Source organism: Pogoniulus pusillus, chromosome 25 (genome assembly GCF_015220805.1).
Source record: "Pogoniulus pusillus isolate bPogPus1 chromosome 25, bPogPus1.pri, whole genome shotgun sequence".
NCBI lineage: Eukaryota > Metazoa > Chordata > Aves > Piciformes > Lybiidae > Pogoniulus > Pogoniulus pusillus.
The window spans coordinates 12727640-12742542 of record NC_087288.1 but is presented as its reverse complement, the minus strand read 5'-3'; the positions used below and the strand labels follow the sequence as shown (position 1 = coordinate 12742542).

Below are 14903 nucleotides of genomic sequence, written 5' to 3'. Positions count from 1 at the left end.
GTCACCAGCTCACTCATGTTCTGTGAAAGACAACAACTCACCAGTTCCCCCCACCTTCGACTCAAAACAACAGAAGAGCTAAAAACATGCAGGAAGAGGAAAGGCTGCATGACAGTGGAAGAAGGTGGGAAATGATATCTAAGGGCAGATGTAAATTACAAGAGAGTCACAAAAAATAATGAGGAAAATTAAATGAGGCAATTACAAAACGATGAGAATTTTGTGAGGACAAATCAGAAATAGGAAATTTGACAGCCAGGTGCCTTTTCCTCTCCTGTGCAGGGTGTTGCAATGCACAAGGTGACTGCTGAACATGGCAAAGGTGTGCTAAGACATGAGGAAAGGAACAGGGATTCTTACTAACTAAGCCAGAAACAAGACAAGGGCTCCTAGAGGAGAAAGGGGGCATTCCAATAGTAGAAAATATTTCAACATGCTGGCTCCCAGATTAATAAATTACTGAAGACAAGCTGCAATGCAGAATACATAGAAGTTACTTCAGCACTTACTTATCTTCTTCCATCTTAATCCTACCAACCTACCTGTAAAAATTACCCTTGCCTTAGGCAAGGTCCAATGTTGACACTTCCCCCTCTTATTTCCCTTGTTGTCCCAACAGCTGTGACAGGAGCTTTTGTTCAGGAAACAAGACTGTAATCTTGCTGTGCCTGGTGACTGCCACCTGAGGTCCTAGCAAGGACTGCACTTATTCAGCATTTTATAGAGGGTTTTAGAAGCTATGAGAGTGTGAAATGTGAATATGCAAAACTACTGTCTCCTTCCATACTATACCATGACAGAAACAACAGACACCACTCTCTATGCCAGGATAGTTACTAGTCTTTACTTGTCTGACTTCTAACTCTGCCTCACCATACATGAACAGCAGTCTTCCAGTTAAAAGCAAGCCATTGCCTCATCTCCTTCCTTGGATTATTTTGGAGCATTTAGGACATGGAATTTCAACACAATCATACATAACATGTCAGATTTGACTGGCAGTGACAGATACTGAAGCACAGTCCAGAGGGTTCTGCAATTAGCCCCTTAGTCACTGTCACCATCAAGCAACTGTGCTGTCTCTGATTTTATGCCTCCTGGTAACAAATACCAGCTATTTTAATTTTACAACATTACAATTCTCAAAAGACACCAGAGTACCAGAAAAGCCGTGAGCTGGATGTATGCTACATAATTAACTCTGTCTAGGTTTTCACCCTTGTTTCACAGCCCCCACAAACAACCAAAAGAAAAAAAGAGCATTGCACTTTCAAAAACCAAGTAACAATTCTCTTTGTTTACTCCCTCCAACAGGAGTGGGATGCTCTGAAAGGTTTTGATGGAGTGGAACCAGGGGAAAGCAAATCATGAATATAGATAAGTGCCTCTGTTTACCTGCAAGCCTTTTTTACTTACGTGATTCAAACTCTTTTACAGCAAGCAGCTTCTCTGATTGTGTTCTTTCAGGGTTAGTTTTCTAGCAATAAGGGAAAAAAACAAAACACCAAACACCAAGAAAATTATTTTAATGTTTCAATTTGTTGGTTTTGTCTACTCATTCATAAGCTGGGAACCTGTAAAACAAGTCCACACCCACACTATATGGAAAGTATAGAAGTTCATGAACAGCAATGAATTTATTAACTACAGGCAGTAAAGCCACAGAAATATTTCTCTGCATCAAATTAGGCAGTCAAATATTAACTCCTATCAAATTTATATACATAAACTGAACAGTATTTTAAATATGTCATTTGCTTTGTTCTAGACACCCAGAAAGCTGCTAACAATACTGAGCAGACAGGAGACAGGCTTCACTTTGAGGAAAGTGAATAAACTGACTGTTGACAGAGTTCAAAAGCAATGCTCCATTGTTGGCCTAAGGCCACTGCTTTGTAATCTTGGCCATTAAATATGGCTTTGCAGGTGGCCCAGCAGCTGAGGTTCAGGGACTATGGTTTGCATATTTAGCTTTTATATGACATGGAGAGTTCTCCCTGCTCCCTGTAAGCAATAAAAGCACAAATTTATTCAAATGACTTTTTGTCATTAAACAATCAATTTTGTTTGTGGATCACCACTAAACCAGGCTTAATTAAGTCACACACACATACATTCACACATGCATCTACACACACAGCAAGAATGCAGCTACCTTCTCAGCAGGCCACCAAAATCTCACTATATAGTATCCAGGCTGCCCTTGCTACATAAGCAGACCTCAATCACACAAATATGCTTCAAAGAGAAATTTGTTTTTGCAGAGAGTTTATAGCTCTACAAAGATACACAGCATAATAACCTTGAAATTCACAAATCCTGTCCCTTCCCTGCAAGCATTTGTGCTGTCCTCAGTAGCCACATAGTTAGGGGACACTAAAATGCAGGCTAACATTGCAATCTAATTCTTGTATTCTTTTTCTCCAAAGACAAAGGGCCTGAGATTTCTCTCTCCATCTGTTTTTCACTAGTTAACTCCAGTCATTGAAACATCTATACCTGAATACCTCAGAGGTGCTCTTGATTTACAAAAGGTACTAGGAGTTGCACACTGAGCAACACTACAGAGGTGCAGCTGGAAAACACTACTTCATGAAGATGTCACTGCTTGCAGCCAGGTAACAGTAGAAGCATTCCTCAGAATTTCATCACTAATACTTGGTCTCATCCATCTTTCTCTTCACCAGTGTGGCCTTGGTGCTGGCCACACATGCAACCATGAGCTCCAAAACACCAGAATGTAGGCTGAAACACCACACACATTGTGAAACCACCAGTAATCTTTTCCAGACTGTTCAACAGTACCTTGACCCTAAGTTAGAACTACACAGCTTAAAAGCTCACTAGCCTCTTGCATCTTTCCCCAGAAGTCTTCCCTTGGACTACAGTAATCCTGATACTGCTGCAGTGGCCTGATGGCCAGTTTCTTCAGCTGCTCATGCTCTGTACAACACCCATCTGGACACAAGGAAGCCTGTATGAATGTGCTTTGCAAGGACAGTTATGTTGGTCAATGTTCACCTTCCTGTCTTCCCTGGCATAAGTCCCAAGTCTAGCCTCCTGCTCACCTGTTTGGCAAGGATCCTTGCTGTTAGCCTCACAGTCTCCGAGGGGTTCCAGCTCTGCCCAAAAGTGCACATGGCAGAGCACTCCAGCTTGTGCATTGGCCAGTCTTCCCTCTGATAATGCAGAAAAAAACACTTTAAAAACATATAAAACATGAATATAAAGTGAGGAAAAAGAGGATGCAGCAAGTCCTGCCAAATCCTAAAGGTCAAGTGAAATGTGTTTCCTTTAAAAAAAATAAGATGATGCTCACTGAAGCTGAACAAAAGCTTGAGTCACATTTAGGGGGTGCGGCTATCCTGCTTTATTCGAGCAGATTCACAAGTGATGAGCTGAGGTCAGAACATCTTCATTTAGTCAACGGAAAGAAAGCATTAAATTACAAAGAAGCAAACAGACAACATGATTTATAAATCACCAGTTCTTATTGTTCAGATCAAGCACATGAGGACAGGGTAGGTCTAAGCTTGATGGCTTTATTGGGTTCATTTCCATTTAATACCTTGGCCCCTCATTATGAGATGACCCTGGTATAATCAGGAGTAATGTGTTTGAAGTCAATGGATTCACAATCACTGTAACAATCAGTATAAGTAAGGTCAAAACCAAACCTACTGAATAGAATTATCAGATTTTTCCCTTAAATGTAGTAGGATAAGAACACAGCTAGGCAGTGAAAACACAGCAGTAAAAACAAACACACTTCAGTTAAGAATATGTAGCATATTCCTAGCTCAGCACACACTAACACTCAGAGTCATGGCACATGCCACCAGCGTTTGGCACTCTACAGATCTCCACCAAAGCAAGTGAATCTTTCCAAGATGAGCACAGCATTTCAGATCAACACTGCACAGACAGACAGACTGCTTTGGGCTGCCCTCAGACTGCAGTGACTTTCTTTTTTGGAAATTACTCCATTCAAACCTTTATACATTTGAAACATGCAGAGTTACTTACCCCAGACACACCTTTATAGCACTGTGTTACAAGAGACCTATAACATTCTGCCTCTATAGTGAGCATCAAATTTTGTTTTCAGACTAAACTGGTAGAAAACAGTACCAGAGGAAAGTAATCACAACAAAGGCCACAACATTATAATTGACTGAAAGTGAAAATTGAAAAACTTTTTGTAGCCTCCAGAAAGTTCTTAATTCCCCTTACTGTGATCCATCCTGTATCACAGACCCCGTCTTATCCCACTCAATTATTTTTTTTAAGCCAATATAGCCCATCAGAATGATTGAGTGGCAGGAACAGAAGTAACACACCATCCCTCAGCTTCCTAACTGGTGTCAAGAGCCATTTCAGACACCCTGAGCTCTCAAGCATCTACCCAGGAGCAGTAGATAGGATATAATTCTACTGGGAGATCCATGATCCATGAGCTACAGCTGGAGGTCATGTAGAACAGGGCATCCCAAACCTGTATTGGGACCCCCAGTATCTCCTGTCTTGGTTGGTACTCTCATTTAGAGGTCAGAACAAAACAAAAGCTGAGATCACTAATGTCAAAGTCAGTACACCAAAAACTCTTCCACTGAAAATGGCCATGGGCATGGACAGTTTTAGGTTTGCTTTATCAGGAACAGAAAGGTGAACACCCACCCCAGCCTCATGTAGGATTTGAAGTGGTGCAACACTAAGGGTGTTCAACCCTCACAACATCAACTTCATTGTCCCTGACATTTCAGTATGGTACTTCCAAAAAAGCCCATGTACAGGCCATTTGAAAGAAGGTGCAGTGTAAATGTGCTAAGAGGATGTGGCAGTACAGATCAGGAGAACCAAAATAGTATATTGCACTGTAATCATGTCATGTGAAATTACACTCTCAACTCTCCTACAGCTGTCACACTACAAAATACATCCCCCCCAAGAGGCCTGTTTCCTATGTATGCCCCAAGTCCTTTTTTGGGTAAATCCCCAATAGTCTTTTCGTAGGAATTCACAGGCCAAAGGCTGAGAGACAGAGGGGAACACTCTGTCTCTCACCCCTTTTTGCATGCCCATGACACCTACCAGCTTCAATCTGACTGCTGGGCATTCGACAACCTGAAGAAGGGTGCTCAAGAACCTCAAATTTTGTAAGACCACACACACACACTCCCCCTTAAACAAACAGGAGAGATTACTCACTGAAACCAAAAATCAAAATGCAAACTCATGTGCCTGTCTCAAAGCAGTGTTTTTAAAAATCTGTTTGTTCTCTTTATTCTTTACACATTGTTAATTAAAATCTTTCCTCAGGCAGAATCATACTGAGTTATATGAAGGAGTAAGGGAGGTTACAGGGACAAGATAGGGCTGAATTGTACAAAATGAGATAAAAGTCTGAAACATCACAAGAAGAGAGAGTACTGATGACTGAGTAATACCTGGGATGGAAACACTGTGACAGCAGATTTCCCTGCGATCACAGCAGGACTGTATTTTGCATTCCTTTCCACAGTTTTTTTTTCCTCTAAGTGGTTTGAATTATAACAGGTAGCATTGTTCTAGTTGAATCCCTAATGCTACATTTTCTTCCTAATTTCATCACATCCTTAGTATTTTTCCCTTCACTTAGGAATGACTGAGAACATTTTTGGAAAGGAAGTTCTTCAAAGCTTATTCTTTTTACATCAAAGCATTAAAATAACCTTCTCCAGCAAGTTCTTCAAAGTAATTCCACCATTCAGGGCTACTGGATTAATTCCCAGAACAGTGTCATATAGGTCAGTATTAAAACAAACACACAAACAAAAAAACCCCAGAATACTAAAGAGAAAAAAAAAACCACAACCAACCAAAAACCTAAGTCACAACAAATGTCCTTGTACCTCCTTTCTCCACTCAAGACAAAAGCATCTCTTTCTGCACTTTGGCTAGCTGACCTCAACTCTGTCTCAGATAAATAATAGCTATGTGTAAAATAATAGAAAGAGGAGCTCCAGTAGCTGGATCAAGTTCACCCATTCCACAATTGCAACCACATAACTCTCTAAAACATCTCGTCAAAGTGTTTCAGCAGCTAATTTCTAAGCAGAAAAAATGAGCACAGGTCTCCTGTTTGTCTAAAATTATTAACCTGAACAGCTGCAGATGGGATCTGAGAGCCAATAGAATAGAATCATCCAGGTTGGAAGAGACCTCCAAGATCATCCAGTCCAAGCTAGCACCCAGCCCTAGCCAATCAACTAGACCATGGCACTAAGTGCCTCATTCAGTCTTGAACACCTCCAGAGACGGCGACTCCATCACCTCTCTGGGCAGCCCGTTCCAATGCCAATCACTCTCTCTGGCAAGAACTTCCTCCTGACATCAAGCCTAGACCTCCCCTGGCACTACTACTATAACAATAAGCCTGTGCTCTGAGGAGGCAACAGCGAAGTGTAGAACAGTATGAATCATCTGGAAATAACAGATCTTTTTAAAAGAACTGGGTCAGACTCTGGGAAAACAAAGTCATAGCAAGCCCAGGCTAGATCCTATCAGCCACAAAATATTCAAAGCAGCAAGGACAAATGCTGAAGACAACTTCCACTCTTCATCCAAGCCCTGAATCTATACCTATGCAAACATCCAGCTTAACACAGGCCAAACTTAAGGTTATCCATCATAATAGCAAAATGATAGACCACAACAGACAAAAGACACATTAGCACCAAGGGAACTGTGTTAGGGATGCTCTGCATGCATGTGTGTGTATAAACAGAGTCTAAGGCAAAACAGCTACTCTAGCACTGAAACACCTTGTCTTCCTCCACATTCAGTCTTTCACACTATGGTGTCAATGCATCATACAGCTGACCTTATGGCAGAAGACAAGCTCTTTTACCACTTAAGAGCATCCTGAGCAAGCCAATGTGCCTTTGTGTACATACACCAAATTTGCAAAAAAAAGAGAAAAGCCACAAAGGCTGCTGTGAGGCTTCACTGATTAATTGCTTGGAAATTATTTTAAGACTCTCAAAACAAGGATACTATAAGGCTCAACAGAGTGGGAAATACAAGTAATGTCACTAACTTCAGCTTCAAAAACCACATCATTCTGATAAAAAAACCAAACAACCAAACCTCATTCAACAGAAACACACTAGAGAGAGGAAGACATCTACAGTTATAAAATCTCTAATTCTGAATTGCTTGTTGCTTGCACACTTAGGCACCTTTTTCTTGTCTCTTGATACGTCTTTCCTCACCACTAGAAAGAATTCTTAGGAAGTAGCATAGCAGGTCTTTGAGCAAGAAAAGAGTAAGCTCAAAAAATCTGGTTTTCTGTACCACACAGTATGCTTCACCCGATGAACTGTCATCAAACAAAATACATTGAGTAACAAGGTATAAACAACATATGAAATCATATCATGCCATACATGTTGGGTACACGCAATTTTTAGCTGAGGTGAGCAAAGAAAACATGGATTTACAGAGAAAACAAATAAAAATCAATTTAATAACAGCATCACAATTCTCAAGTACAGCCCTGCTCTTTTATCAGTGTTGCATGGAGAAGCCTCACATGCATAGAGGCAAAAGGGACTCATTTACTGCATATCCTAGTGTTACATGTTCAGTATCAAGGCACAAATGTCCTTTCTGGCTTTGACAAAGAATTGCTGAACTGCTGAAAAGTGCCTTTGAAGAAGACAGGGTTGAAGATGCAGTGCAGACTGTCTGTGCAGCACGTACAGTCAGTGGAGACCAGTGAAGAATATTACGCTTGAAGGTAACTTTGAATGTCAAAAATTCAATCTTTGCAACATTCATACATTTCCTCAGACTGACTCATAAGGGCTCAAAACATGGAAGACAATGCTATAGCAATAAAAGAGTCAAAAGCCAGTAAGAGCAAAGTGGTAGTACCTGTGCTTGTCATACAACTGTCTAGACATCCCATCTGAAAAACACCTTTACAGCATTGTACTACACACCAACAGGTAGAAAAGATGTTAATTCATTAACTTATCAGACAGGCTTTTACTAAGCATCACCTCTTGCAGTCTTTTTAAAAACACTCAGCTGGCATGAGCAGTTAAGTTTTTTTATTCTTAGACTATGTCCCACTAGAGGAAAAAAAACAAACACCAAAACCACCATAACACCCAGTTACTTACATTTTATATCATTTTATACTACTTGCATACAGTAATAAGCAATTATATGCACTAAAATTAAAAGTGTAATTGTCATGGATTGAATCAAACCTGCTGCTGTTACTCATGCCATGCTGCAGTCATGTCAGCTTCAAAAACGTCAGTGCTAACTGCAGCTAAGTATTACAGGGTTTGAAGATTGCAACATGGGAGACTTCCTGTCCTGGCTGCTGCTTCTGGGTTCCAGGTTCTTGGGTGTAGGCAGTTCTCTGGAGGCATGGCAGTGGAACAGGTGGGAGTTGGCTAGCTGATGGTTTTTGTTTTCTGTTTTATGCTGGTTTATTTCCCCTGTGTATTTCACTATGCTGCTTCTGCTAACAGGCTAGGCTAAGGTAATCATGCATTGTATTACTGGATTGATTAGATTATTTGCTAAGGTAATTATGAACTGTGATTATGATACCCCATATTGAACTCTTATCTCTATCTCGACCCTAAGTTCTCTGTGTAACTGGCTTCTCTGTTTGGGAGAAGGCATGTTAGCCATCACACTAAACCCTAACACTAATTAAGAAAGCAAAATATGTGCAAGGCTTTACTCAGGGGAAAGACAGAAAAAACCCTCTCCTTGTTCTTCAAGATGAAAGTAAAGACTGAAAACAAGGACACTGAGGAAGGGACTGGAGCAGGGGCTTAGAAGTAAAAGCAAAGGACTGTGGATCATGAGAAAGAAGTTCTATTAGTTCCACCATGAGATCCAATAGCTATTTTTCCTGGCAAAAAGTATTAGGCTTTCTTGCTTCAGTAAATCTTGCTTAACTACTTCATAAACCACTGCAAATTTGATATGGCAGGACAAGAAACTCAGTCTCAGATAAAAAGAACAAACCACTCAATGAACTGGTTTAAGTATTTCCTTCCCTCATCAAGTTAAAAACTTCCTAAGAAAGAATGTCATATAGAAGCATTTCTTACAGATTTGCATTTCTTATTAAGGAGTCATGGTTTTTCTCTACACAGTCTTTAAACCTCATCCAGATTGCTCTGAAGAGCCTTAAGGATGTTCACACAATATGTGTTCACTTTCTTCCTAGCAACTACAGGCTGTCAGTCTTTTCAGTACTTTGTGAACTATTACAAATTTTGTAAAAATAAAATATTCCTTTTATGCATTCTGAGTCCTCCTGGTGCCTCAAAACCAAAAGGCCATTTGGTTCACCCACAATCCAGTAAGACGCTATGGGTAAGCAAGAATCTAGGGAGGCAATAGGAGGAGAAACTATGGGGAGGTCCAGGCTTGTGCAGCGGGAGAGCAAGATGGATCCTTGAATTAAAAGCAGTAGCCAGCTCCCAAGTGCTTGAGAACTGAGCAGCATGAACAGCAACATCTCTGTCCAGATAACAACAATGGAGAACACTTTGCATGCAACGCACACATCAACAGCACGCTACCATGCAGGAGAAGGTTTGGATTATTTATAGCTCACACATAGCTGCATGCCAGACCTTTGATGACTCCAATCCTTCACGAGCACTGTTCCATACTCTGAGCCCAGCATCACAGATTTTTACATAGCTTTCATTATTTAGCTTGCAACCCACTTGAGTTTTTCACAAGTAAACTGGATAATTCTCCCATATCAAGTTGACAGCCCACAAAGCCTAGATAACTAGTTCTGGCAAGATTTTTTTTTTCCTTAAAGGTGCTTATTCTAGTTTGAAATAAAAAATGGCATTAAAACTGCATGCAAATATTTGAATGTCTTCATACTGCCCTACTTCAGTGTACGCCGATATTCTGTTTTCTGAGGCTTTTAAAAAACAAAGTATACAGCAAGAAGAAAGTTGCCAGAATGAATGAATTAGGGAAAAGCATGGTAGGTCTCAAATGCTAACTACTGTTACCTGTGACCACCCAAAATATTTGCAAAGATTCTGAAAACAAACAAAAAAAACCCAAACCACCAAAACCAAACAAAATAACCACCTCCCCTTAAGTTATATTTAATGGTTTGATTTTTCCATTAGCTACTCTTTTACCAGTTTAGCGAGCTAATGTTAAATTACCTGATTTGCACTTAAAGAAAGAAGTAATACAGACATAATTAGAGGGCTGACAGGCAGCGCTAATCAGACTCTCTGTGGTACCATGCCCTCGGGCAACTGACCTTGAAAGACTCACGCAGACCATATCTAAATCCTGTAATCGTCCAATGCACATCACCATGGTCAGTATCTGTAGGATGCTGGACTACTATTAACCACAGCAAAAATGAGAGACTACCAACGCCACACAAATAACAAACAGAGTTCAGCAAGCCCCCATTCTCCTCTCCCCCCCACCATCCCTACAAATTGCATTACCATACCTGACATTCCACATTGCAGTAAAAGGCCTGCTTACATCTTCCACACTTGGACAAGTCTTCTTTCCTTAAAAAGAAAACAGAGGTTACTCTGTTCTATCAATCTCTGTGAAATACAAATATATCCTGTATATAATTGTATACAAATATATACAGGATATTGCACAATAGTTTACATTTCACAATGAAAACTCTGCTTTCTTCAGAACTTGACCCTCATCTCCTGATAGCAGGTGCTATTTTAATTTGTTTTGAGTTTCAAAACCAAGTTTTCCCTAACAACTGTTACTACCCAAAAGCACCCTGCTGTCCTGATAAATTGTTTGGTTTGGAAACATAGTATTCTACGCTGTTTGACAGACACTGACACACAGCTAACTCTTTTTCTTTCCCAAACTTCCCAACTGCTTTGTATACTTGCTTGCCAGTATTAGCTCTTTACTTCTACTCGGCTAGATTTATGTTTCTCTGTCTAGGTACAGAAAGCATGACCACTGTTACATGAGTAACCACATCCCAGTATCAAAAAATCATGTTATTAAATACACTGATGGAACTTCAGTCACCACGTAGCCTGATAATGTCCTGCTAGCAACTGCTCTGAGATCTGTGTATTCAAAGGTGACCTAAGGCTTGCACACTCCTCATTTTTGTATTGGTATATACACCAGCACAGGCAACTGCCGAAAGGAAGGTCCTTTTCTGCTTCAAGGTACATGTGTTGTGGCAGATCCCATCAAAACCAGAGCATGTGTTACCCAATAAGTGACATTTTGGTGTGACAGCAACAGCAGTATCAAGGACTTCAACATGTCTACACACCCAAAAAAACCTGTCTTCTAACAAGGTAAGTTATTTGATTAAAATAAGGGTATATGTCCTTGTACAATATGACAGTGCACAAAACTTCAAGGTCACTGGCATTTGGAGTCTTTACATCCTCTGACTGCTCTTGCAAAGAAGATGGTACAATTTGAGTGAGTTCAGGCCGACTTTATGATTCTGCTTGCTGACAGTATGCATCTCAAGCACAGCTGCCTAAAGTAACAGATACTGTGAGATGCAAATACAACGTTCTAGTCATGTTCTCATTTTACTACAATGGTTCTATGACCACTTAGCAAAGTTTCTCTTCCAGGGACTACTGCTGAGCCCACAACCTTCCTCCTAACACTCTCTGCAAGTTCAACAAGCTCAGTTTGGAATCCAGTATGTGCTAGTTCAGCGCTAATGCGAGAGGGCACTGACACAAAATACACTTCTGAGCACTTGGCAGATCATGTTACACCACAGAGATATTTTTCCTCTTAGTGGAACCTCATTACTCGAGTGTGAAACAGGTTTCAGACTACCTCACTGCAACTTGCTATGGTACTGCATTCAGTATGATCCTTACTCACAGTGCTACTCCAGAGCTCCATGAAAGAAGCCTGCATGGAGAACAAGTAGCATTTAAAACACGCTGCTCCTGGAGATGACCTTTAAATGTTATTCCATGAGGCAACTATTATCTTTACAATATTACCTCATATCAGTGGACCACGGAAAGTGTTGCCTGGTTCTTTTACAGACAGAAATCTTCTGGATGGAGTAAGCAAATTAGCCAGTTTCTTCAGCAGAATTTGTCATTAGGCACAAAAAAGCCCAAAACCAAAAAAAAATCCTCACCAAACAATGTAAAACTCAGGGCCTAAGTAAAGCCACCAGTGTGAAGAAACTGAAGAAAACCACCTCCGTTCTACAGGTGTTCATCAAATTAATGGGACTGACTTGACTGACTTTACTAGGAACTGTATTATAAAAATCACAGAATAAGAGAATTGTTTCAGCTGAAAAAGACCTTGAAGATCATTGAGTCCAACCATCAACATAAGACCATCGTGGCCATTATAGCATGTACTAAAGTGCCACATCCACACATTTCTTAAACGCCTCCAGAGCACAGTGACTCTACCATCTCCCTCAGCAACCTATTTCAATGCCTGGTTAATCTTTTAGTAAATCTTTTTTGCTTAATATCCAGTCTAAATCTCATATGCAACAACAGGGGTAAGTCACTTAAGTAGATAATGAGCAAAGAAGGACAAAGTGGAAAAAAAAGGCATGAGTTAAGATGACAGCTAATAGAATGCAGCAATTATATTCTCCTCAGTCTACATACGCAAGCAATACTTACATAGGGATAAAACCAGCAAAAGCACAGCTTCCTTTACTGAAGCAAGCACTAACATTTGCTCCAATTTATAACCAGGTGAGCACTGCCATTCTTCATTAAACTGCCACAAGTCAGCAGCTGACATGGAGATATTTATGACAACCACTGCAATACACACAGCAGCTCAGACCGCTCCTGCACACAGGTGAGCTGGGCAGCTGGTGAGCACCCAGAAAGCTCAGCCTGGGAGCCACGAACTGTGCCACAGCAGCTCTGCTGTCACCAAAGGCGTCACTCGAGTTTAAACCCACAGCCGCATGACAACGAAGCTCTCTGCCTCTGCTTTGCCCTGAAGGTTTCAATAGAGAGGCTGAAATATACAGATGTTTTGGTGTGTCTCGTTACACATCCGTATGTATTTCCATTCACACCATGGAAATGCAAAGTATGAACTAGGCAGCTGCAGAGCCTTTCTCCCGTGAACGTTACATTACAACAACATTAGGTGGATGGGTGAAACTTCCCCTGGAGCCAGGTTACACACGTGTACCTTAACTTCCACACCACATTAGGCGCAAAACGTGTTTCCTTTTTCCTGAACTGCCAAGCAAGGAAGACCTGCTCAGAGCTAACAGCTTCGTCATGGCGCTGCCGCCAGAGAACCACGAGCCGAGGAAGGGGAAGAGTTTAGTGCAGAAAGACAACCGGAACCCTCCCCCCTCCCCCGCAAGCTCTCTAAGGGGCACTGGTGCCGGGATCAGTACCGGCGAGCCCGAGGCGAGGGCCCCCTCGTGGAGCCGTGGCCTGCGTGCCGCAGACACGGCCACGGCGCGGGTGGGCCGCCCCTCCGCCTTGGGGCGGGCCGTCGCCAGCCGAACGGCGAGAAGCCCTGAGGCTGCTCTCGCTTCAGTCGCCCGCAGAGCCGCCGCCGCACCCCGGGCCCGCCCCAGGCCCTACCTGGCGAAGCAGCCGTCGCAGTGGCTGCCGCGTTCGCTGACGGTCAGCACGGAGGCGTAGGCCGGGCAGCTAAAGAGCAGCTCCCCCACGGCGTAGCGCCGGCGCGCCCTCAGACCCCGACCCTTGCCGGCACTGTCGAATCTCTCCAGGTCGCCCGGATGCGGCGCTGCCTCAGAGCGCATCCTGCCGCGATGAAAGGAAACAGGCGACGTGGCAAGCTTTCGCCACGCTCCTCTCCCGGCAGACCTATGCCCGGGGAGGCCGCGGCCGGCCGAGTCCTGCCGCGTTGTGGGGCGCCGGAGAGCCGCTGCCGCCTGCCCCGGCTGCTTGCCCCTGCCTGCCGTGCGGCGCGGGGAGCGCCTCCTCCGGGCGGCGGGGGACTAGCCAGCCGTGACCGGGGAGGCCAGCCACAGGCTGCGCACCTGGGAAGCTGTTTTCGAGCTGCGACAGCAGGGCCTGTGCTCCAAGAGGCTGTGGTAGCTTCGGCTAGCAAGGCCATGAAATCTTGCCTAGCAGGCGTGCCGGGAGAGCTGCCCAGCCCACGGCCCTCCTCGCCGTTGGGGAGGGCAGCCCACTCGTAATTCCATTTACAGACCTGGTGGAAGCCAACCCGAGACGCAGCTCTTAGGGAAGGGAGTTTGCCCCACCACCTCACCCTATTTAGAGTATCAGCAAGACAAAGTGCTTCAATCAAGAGCAGTTTTGCTGTTTGGATCACAGCAGCCTGGTTGGTAAGCGAGGCAGGATTCAATACGTGCAAGCTGAGTGCCATTCAGGGTTGCCCCCCACCCATCCTGGTTTCCAGCATCTGCTGCAGGACTGTGTCACCTCCCACTCCTCCAGTGGTGTGAGAAAATGAGGTCGCTAAAATCGGTGAGGACGGTGGGAGATCGCGGACGGGGAGGGGCCGGGCCCTCCAGAAGTGGCAATTCAGCAGCTGGGACAGCTTAAGAGTTAGCAGAGGGCCTTGGACAGCTCAGTGGGTTCCAGAATTAGGTTACAAGCTAGGAAGCTGGTCATGCTCCCCTGATTCTCCTGTGTTATTTAGCACAATAAACAAGCAGGTATTTACAATATTTACAGCTGTAGACAGAAATAGATGAGTTAAAGGTAATACAGAAACACAGCACCTCTCCCAGAAATCAGAGTCCTCAGGAGGGGCTTCCAACCACACCTCCACCTTCTTTCTACCCCTCTACCTTACCCCAGAATATACCTTACATGCAAGGTGAGGTCGGAGGATTGGCAAGGAGGGCAGAAAGCAGAATTAGTTGGGTT

General features: G+C 43.1%; 1 protein-coding gene across 3 annotated transcripts in view; it reads right to left on the bottom strand.

Annotated features, from left to right (window-relative positions):
- Nucleotides 1–14483, bottom strand: part of SMYD2 (SET and MYND domain containing 2) — a 33170-nt gene extending 18687 nt beyond the window's left edge. For 2 of the 3 annotated variants that reach the window (XR_010307057.1, XR_010307058.1), the window contains exons 1-4: nt 13626–14483; nt 10517–10580; nt 3069–3179; nt 1417–1477 (exon numbers count right to left, since the gene is read on the bottom strand). Coding sequence is in view for 1 of the 3 variants with exons in the window: in XM_064164500.1 (XP_064020570.1) it covers nt 1417–1477; nt 3069–3179; nt 10517–10580; nt 13626–13807 (418 nt within the window). In the remaining 2 variants the exon portion in view is untranslated. The remainder of the gene's footprint in view (nt 1–1416; nt 1478–3068; nt 3180–10516; nt 10581–13625) is intronic. The other variant, XM_064164500.1, reaches the window with a different exon arrangement.
- Nucleotides 14484–14903: the final 420 nt, after the last annotated feature.